General features: G+C 41.9%; 1 protein-coding gene across 1 annotated transcript; it reads right to left on the bottom strand.

The window, feature by feature from the left end:
• Nucleotides 1-3,724: 3,724 nt before the first annotated feature.
• Nucleotides 3,725-4,341, bottom strand: LOC135201235 (uncharacterized). Its single transcript, XM_064230112.1, has 2 exons — nucleotides 4,208-4,341; nucleotides 3,725-4,082 (listed from the first exon to the last, which is right to left on the bottom strand). The coding sequence occupies exons 1-2, from the start codon at nucleotides 4,339-4,341 to the stop codon at nucleotides 3,725-3,727; spliced, it is 492 nt and encodes a 163-aa protein (XP_064086182.1).
• Nucleotides 4,342-8,155: the final 3,814 nt, after the last annotated feature.

The raw sequence follows: 8,155 nt of genomic DNA, 5'->3' as shown, positions 1-8,155 counted from the left end.
TATTATATTACACATCAAAGTGTGCGACTGATTATATCCATATGTTTCAGTATACGACAATATTCCTATTTAAGTCGATTTTCTACTTCCATAGCTTAATTTTCAATTATAGATAGTTATGACTTGATTTAGATTGTGATTTTTGTAATAAGCCTTACAGGGATACTGGATGATTTTTAAGCCCTCTTAATACAACTGTACTACGTATCTATAAGGTCATTTGAACGCCCAACATTGAACATTTGTATAGAAGAAAATCCAATTACTTCTTCCCTCCTTTTCAACAGAAGAAGAAAGGGTGTAAAAACGGCGAACAATTTCAATTCAATTTAGTTTCAGCATGATCTAATTACAGGTACTATATTTTAAGCGCTTCTTACGTTTATATCATTCCTATGAAACTAATCCGTTAAATATTTGAGTAGAATTTCTGTAATTTTGTGAGATGATTTGCCCACGTCAAATTATAATTTCACGGAAATGGCCAAATAATATGAATAAATAACTTTTAAGGTGTAATGTTTAAAAAGTTTTTATTGATTTTGTAAACTGTAAAAATATGTATTATAGATATTTTCTCAGTTTATTTCTCTCTTAAAAGCATCCTGGGTGGATGTCACAATTTGTATTAGTAAACTTTCCATACAGGAATAATATATTTAATCTTTTTTGTATAAAGCTTTATTTGTAGTTCTTTCTAATATAAACTAGCAAAGAGTCAAAACTCTCTAGAAAAATTTTACATTGGTACTGAAAATCACAAATTTTAGCCTCTGAGACTTCAACGCGCTTAAATTTATAGAAAAAGCTTTAAAAAATCTGATCAAAGTTTAATCATCCTTTGCACAAAATTTGTTTTTCCGGAACATTTAACATTATTTGTGTACTTTATAAACCTAATACCGTACTTAAAAATAATTCATTATTTTGAAATTCCTTTATTTTCATTCAGTCTTTTCTAAACGCCTAGAGGTATCCTGTCGGGTCAATATTTAATGAAATAAGAAAAAAAAAGTTTTTTTTTATATATAGCCCGTGCAATTTTAGTTAGTCTTTTGCTTAAAACCTTGGACGTAGGAAATAAAAGAGGATCGCGTCTTGCGAAAGCATTTTTTTATTAACAATCTCCGCTATTATATTAGGCGATACTAATAAAAATTTTAATCTTTATTGAAACATTTATTCCCTTTTCATGTAAAATCTTTATAAAATATAAACGTCCGTAAAAGTGTTTATATTTTTGGATAGAAAACGCTTTGAATTAATTTTCTATCAGAGAGGATAAGTAAAAAAACCAAAACAAAATAACCAGAGTTTTCTCATAAATGAGGGAAACCTACGATGAGAATTTTTTAAAGAACTCAAACCAATTCCCTTAAAAAAGAACTATTTTTCGAACAATATATTTTATCTTTTGTGAGCCAGATCTATATGTATAATATGAAGCAAAATATGTTTTTGTAAAATAAAAAAAATTCAGTCTCATTTGAAGACAAGTAATAGGAGAGAGAGAGAGAGAGAGAGAGAGAGAGAGAGAGAGAGAGAGAGAGAGACCGGTGGGGGGAGGGGGGGGGGGGGGGGTCGTTCATTTGAAATCTAAAATAAGAATCCCATTACCAGTACACCCCATTCCGACACCCTCCCTATCCCCTATGCCCGATATCCGGTAATGGAATTCAGAATCGACAATGGGCAGCCATATTCAATTTGTCAACCGCTCGGCTGCACACACGCTCCTCATTCCAATTCACCATACTCACTCATATGAGTCTAAAATGGGAAACATTTGTATATAACACTATATTTGTGGATGTTTATTTAGCTTTCGATTGTACCGGAATTCGGAGAGCGTTTCCTAAATAAAAGATTAAGAGTACAGTTTTGGAGCTAATATTTTGAAATTATAAGCTCAACGGTAAGAGCCGGCAAAAAAAAAAAAAAAAAATCTATGCAGCACCCGACAACGGGGAAACTTTGAGGTCGGCCAATTTAAGGGAAAAAACACATCAGTGGAAATAGGAAGATATGCAAATACTCATGGTGTAAGAAAATTCTAAAAAATTCTCCCTGCCTTCCTCGAGAAGTTGAAAAAGGCTATTTGCAACCCCTTGTGGGGCCTCTTTTACGAGGTAGGTAATCGTAAATTTGAACAAGCGTCACGTTATATCGTTATATCTAATAAATAATTGTATTTATTTTGTAAAATTATAATTACGCAATATCAAAACAGATAAGAACTAAAATCAGTAACGAATTCTGATTATATTTGTTGTAAAATATTTATGTAAATTTATTGAGATCGAAGATCCAGTAACTTTTTTAGATTATAAAATGTTTTTTATAATATTTCTCAGCACTTTTCTTTGCAAAATTACAATCATAGCTGATGTACTATCATAAAAGAAACGAACTAAAACCATCAGTAACTCCTGGGTATATTTATGAGCAAATATATAAAAAGACATCATGTGTGAGAGAGAGAGAGAGAGAGAGAGAGAGAGAGAGAGAGAGAGAGAGAGAGAGAGAGAGGGCAGTATATATCTCCTAGAAGTCATAGAATCGGCGAGCTGAACCAGTCTAAAATTTGCCATTCGTGAATTTATGGGCTATAGAAGTAATGGAATGTCTTTTCTGCCCAATATCCCCACTATAATATTGATGCTCAGCATGAGTGAATCCGTCCACCACTCAAAACCTATTATTATTACTCATATGAGGGTATCCATCCATTAGGGGTTTAATAACAAACCATAGAACAAGATACCTATACGCAAATTATGAATGAACAGGAGGAAGAAACAGAACTAACCGAAAACAAATATAAGTATATAAGATAACTGAATACAGATGCATTGGAATTGGGCATATTTTAAAACAAGGAGACTCCAAAAGAATTACCTAGTAAAGGCAAATATATGTGTTAAATGAGAAGATAAAGCAATCATAAACATCAGCGCAGGATGTTCCAAACCATTATTCAACATAAAAAGTCAAGTACGAAAGAAAAGGTGAGGAAGCTTTTCATCACTTCATTCTATATTATATTCTTAATGTGTTTCTAATCAAAACATTTGCATTAGGAAGTTATTGTTATTAAACACAGATATATTCTTGACAAACAATACTTCATTCTGATAAGAAAAGTCTTGGATTTTCTTATCAGCTTCAATATTTGTAGTTCAGTGAAAGATCATTCTAAACCTTACAAGAAATTTCATCATTACCATTATGAAACACAGTAAAAAAAAAAAGCACAATAAGAAGGCTCGTTTTTTAGAAATACCAGTTGAAAAAAAAATCAGTTGTAGTGAGAAATATAAAACATTAAATATATACTTTTTTTGTACTTGAAAATAATATTCTTCAGTAGGGAGAAGAACATGTGGTCTCCCCAATCTATTTTAAAACTGAAGATCATGTAACCCAAAATTATTGTATGTTATAGTGATGCTTCTTGAATAATATTTTTTAATAATATAAATGATGATATGCACAGACGTAGTCTTGTGTGCATGATATACTCGTATATATTGGCAGAAAGGCCAGGGAATCTACATTGAATGATAAACATTGGAACTTAGCAAGTCGTTGAAATGAAAATAAAAACATTGATCAGATGTTTTCTTTAAAAGTAGTCACCCAAGACAATTATGAATAATGATTGGAAGATTAAATGAAATGAAATGAGGAACCTCTAGTCACGGAATCGTTGCGGAGGCAGGAGTCAGCCCCGTGTCCTTGAGATCAGTTGTGGGGCGTTATTGACTGCTGAGTCCTTCGGCGTTTTGGCGTTTGGGCGTGCTGGTGGGCTTTGGGAGTGGCCTTGTTTTGTGGAGTCACTTTGGGGGCAACTGCCGGTTTCTTCCCTGGTGTCCATCAGGAAGGCAGGTTTCAATCTGTCAATTGAGACCCAGTCTTCGCAGCCATTTATCATGATGAGGTAGGCTTTGTCCGATCGGCATATGACATGGTAGGGCCCCCGGTAAGGTCTCGTCGGGGTGAGGGGGGGGTTGCGGTGGGCATTGTTCCTCATGAAGACGTGTTTGCAACTGTTCAGGCCTTTGGGCTTGAAATGTTTGGTCCTGTCGAAGGTTTTCAGGCAGGACGTAAACTTTCCTGCAATTTCCTACAGTCTTGGAATCAATGTATCTGATTCGGCTGCATCTGTGGGGAAGAATTCATCTAGTATGGCTAATGCCTGCTGTACACTTTCTCTGTGGGTGATGCCTCACCATTTGCTTTCAGTGCGGTGCATAGACTCAGCAGGACCCAGGGTAGCTGCAACTTCCAGTTCTCATCCATGCAGCGCGCCTTTAATGAGTGGTGGGTCCTCTCCACCATGCCATTGGCTGCAAGGTTGTATGCGGTGGTGCTGTGGAGCATCGTTCACATCAGGCGAGCCAAGGAGGCCCACAGGTCAGACAGGAAGGCAGGACCTCGTTCCGTGGTGATGTCGTCTGGCACGCCGAAGCGGCTGATCCAGCTTGAGAGAAGGGCCTCCGCACAGGCACTAATAGTAGCTTCTGTCATAGGAGTCGCCTCAGGTCACCTAGTGGATTGGTCAATGATAGTCAGGAGGTATCTGGCGTGCCCCGATTGAGGCAAAGGGCCCACTATGTCGATGGGGATGTGTCCAAACCATCGCCTGGGTTGCAGAAAATCCCCTACTCCTGATTCCGTGTGTCAGTTGAATTTACTTCTCTGCCAAGCCACACACCTATTGATCCACTCCCATACATCCTTCTTGATCCCATGCCACACGAATTTTTCCATCATCAGCTGCATCTTGTCCTGATGGATGAAACAGTCTGTGAATCACATCGAACACCTGTCTTCTTCGTGAAGCTGGTATCAAAGGGTGAGGGTGGCCTGTGCTGGTGTCGCAGAGGAGCATCGAGCCTGATGGGACCACAAGAACGTCTTCCCACCTCAGTGCAGTAAGCACTGTGTGGTAAGTTGGCAATTCAGGATCGGCGGCCTGTTCCCGTGCCAGATCATCATAGTCGATCCCCAGATGGACAGAGTTTATTTTGATTTTTGACAGGGCATTGGCCATGGGGTTCCTCTTACCGAGGACATAGTTGATGGTGCAGCCACAATCAGCGATGGATGCCAGGTGGCGTTGCTGTCTTGCTGACCATGCATCTCCTGCCTTCATGAATGCGTGGACCAACGGCTGGTGGTCCATCATCATGGTGAAAGGAGTGCCTTCTAGGAGGCACCTGAAGTGCCATATGGCTTGGTAGATGGCCAGCAGTTCCCTGTTGAACGTACTGTAGTGGGTCTCCGGCATCTTGAGCTTTCGGCTGAAGAATGCAGGTGGTCGAGGGGAACCGTTCACAATTTGTTCTAAAACGGCTCCGCTTGCAACGTTGCTGGCATTGGTGGTGAGTCTCTGGGGTGCATCGGGATCTTGGTATACCAATGTGGCGGCCTCAGTGAGGGATGCCTTCGTTACCTCGAAGGCCCGTTGTTGGGGGCTTCCCATTTCAGCTTCTTTGGCTTTCCTTTCACGACTTCCGTTAAGGGAGACATGATGTGGGCGATGTTCGGGGGGAATTGGCAGCAGTAGTTCACCATACCAATGAACTCCTGTAGGGTCTTTACTGTCGCTTGTGTTGGGAACTCCTTCACAGCCTTGGGCGAACACCATTCGGGGAGATCTCTTGGCTGAGAAAATCTACCCTTTTAGCTCCAAAGGTGCATTTGCTTAAACAGACAACCAATCTGTTCTCCTGGCGGCGTTTCAGAAGACCAGGATGTCGTCCACGTAAGAGACACAGAAAGGCAGATCCCCCCAGGATGCTATCCATCAGTATTGGAATGTACTCCCAGCGTTCCTGAGGCCGAAAGTGGAGTCAGAGAATGTGTACGTCCTGAACGGTGTGATGGTAGCCGTCTTAGGAATGTCATCAGGGTGTACAGGAACTTGGAAGTAGGACTTTAATAAGTCTATCTTCACGAAGATCTTAGCCCATGAAGGGCCCAGTGAGGTCCTGCATATTTGGAAGTTGTCCGGCTTTGTCATGAGGTTCAGATGGCAATAGTCCTCACAGGGCCTTCAGTTGCTGTCGGACTTCTTCAACATGTGGAGGGGAGACACCCATGGACTCAATACCTTTCTGCAGATTCCCATCCATTCCATGTCGGTGAACATGCATTTGGCATCCTGGAGCCTCTTGGGTAGAAGACGTCAGAACTTGGCATGCGAGGGAGCATACGGCAGGTGTGCCTGGTCTAGCTGTGAGTGGTCGAGAATGGCAGGTCCCAGTGTCCAGTAAACATTTGCGGACTACCTCCACCAGAAGTCTGTGATGTGCCAGGAAGTCAACCCCCGGCAGAGAAACCTTGACGTCCGCGATGATGAAGGGCCAGTAGTAGGTGCAGCACAGGATGGATATCTTAAGGGTCGGGTCCCGTGGCAGCAAATAGGACTCCCATTTGCAGCCACAAGTATGGCAGCGGTGTCATGTGTACGGTTGCAGTCTTCCTACGACTCCAGGAATGCTGACTGCATCACCTGTGTCCACCAGCATCCTACGTCCAGATATGGCGTCACAGATATAGAACCCCACTGGGTGGAATCCTGTAGAGTTTGCGGCCATGGCTGCTTTTGAGGGTGGCCGCCATCCTTGTTTTTTGGAAAGGACCAGGGGGCTCTGCAATTCCTGGCATCCTTCCTGAACCGCTGATGATAATGGCACCAGGATGAATTAATCTTCTTTTTTGCTGCTGCTGCTGCTGCTGTGAGGGTGCCTTCTTCTGATAAACTGCGTTCACGTCCGTCTCCTCAGGTTCTTTGCCCCCGGCTTGTTGGTTGAAGGAGTTGCGGCATATCTCGAGGCCCTGGTGGCCTCATGGAGCTTCTGGGCCCTGTCCACCAGGATGTCCATTGGTAGTGTATCCACCTCGATGATCTGAGCCCTCACATCCTGTGGAAGGCATAGTAGGAAAATCCCCCATGACAGGGTGATCTCCCTTGTCTGTCCATCCGTATCAATTTATGATATCAACAGGAGGCCCATCAACTCGTCCCAGGCGTCCTTGGTTGCTGTGTCTCCCAGGGGCTGGTTGATGAAGTTTGAGGACTCGGGTGGTCCTCACTGGAACGGGAAGGGAGTATGTCCTGGCAAGTTTGTTCTTCAGGTCCCCATAGGTTATCTGATGGACCTGTTTGTCCACCCACGGGGTGATGTGGCTGAAAACCTCCTTCAGAAGCATCATCATGACAATATTGGCCTAGGCTCTCCTGTCCGTGATTCCTGCTACTCTGAAGTGGACGTCCGCCTGCAGGAACCATGATGCCATATTCTGTTGTGAGAATGGTGGCAGTTTGACTGCATGGCCGATTGATACTCTCGTGGACGTGAGAGTGTTGTGGAGAATCTGATTGTCGTCGGAGGAACTGTGTACCCCAAACTCTGTCATCATGGATGTCTCGCTCATTAAAACACAAAAGCACCATATTTAGTCAGTTAATGGTTAGGGGTTCATCAGAGTCAAGAGTAGATGCTGTGTGGGTCTGTTAATGACTTCTGAGTGCGGTTGATGTGTGTCATTAATGGTGTGAGTCAAACCATTCGAAAATGCTAGAAAAAGCACCTGGAAAGGTGTGCTGTAAGGAGTTCGTTAGTGGCGTCAGTGTCAACCGAAGAAAGGTTTCAGAGACCTAGACTTTGTATCGCTGTGTGATTCCGTTAAAGGTTCTCTGAAGGTAAGCATCTGTAGTGAGTCTGTTAATGGCAGGGCCAAAACTGCTGTGTTTACCGTCCAATCCAGGAGGTCACCAGTTGTGGGGACAAGTGAGACAGGTAACTGGGTACTGATGCTTTATTGCCGAGCGCGGGGTATACAATGACAGGTGTGGACGGACATGAGTCAGGTCGACAGAGTTCCGAACGCAGAGATCGACAATTTGTATTTCTTTACAGACATATAAATGATAATATGCACAGACGTAGTCTGTGTGTACTCATTGTATTTATATTAGCGGAAAGGCCAGAGAATTCTACATTAATGATACACATTAGAACTTAGCAAGTCGTTGAAATAAAAATAAAAACGATGAAAAGATGTTGTTTTTACAATCCAAATATTAGTGTTGAAAGGCAGGTCCTTGGCATCGTTTATATACTAAAACAACTGACAACATAAT

Source organism: Macrobrachium nipponense, chromosome 28, assembly GCF_015104395.2.
Source record: "Macrobrachium nipponense isolate FS-2020 chromosome 28, ASM1510439v2, whole genome shotgun sequence".
In the NCBI taxonomy this organism is placed as follows: Eukaryota; Metazoa; Arthropoda; class Malacostraca; order Decapoda; family Palaemonidae; genus Macrobrachium; species Macrobrachium nipponense.
This window is presented reverse-complemented; position numbering and strand designations above follow the sequence as displayed.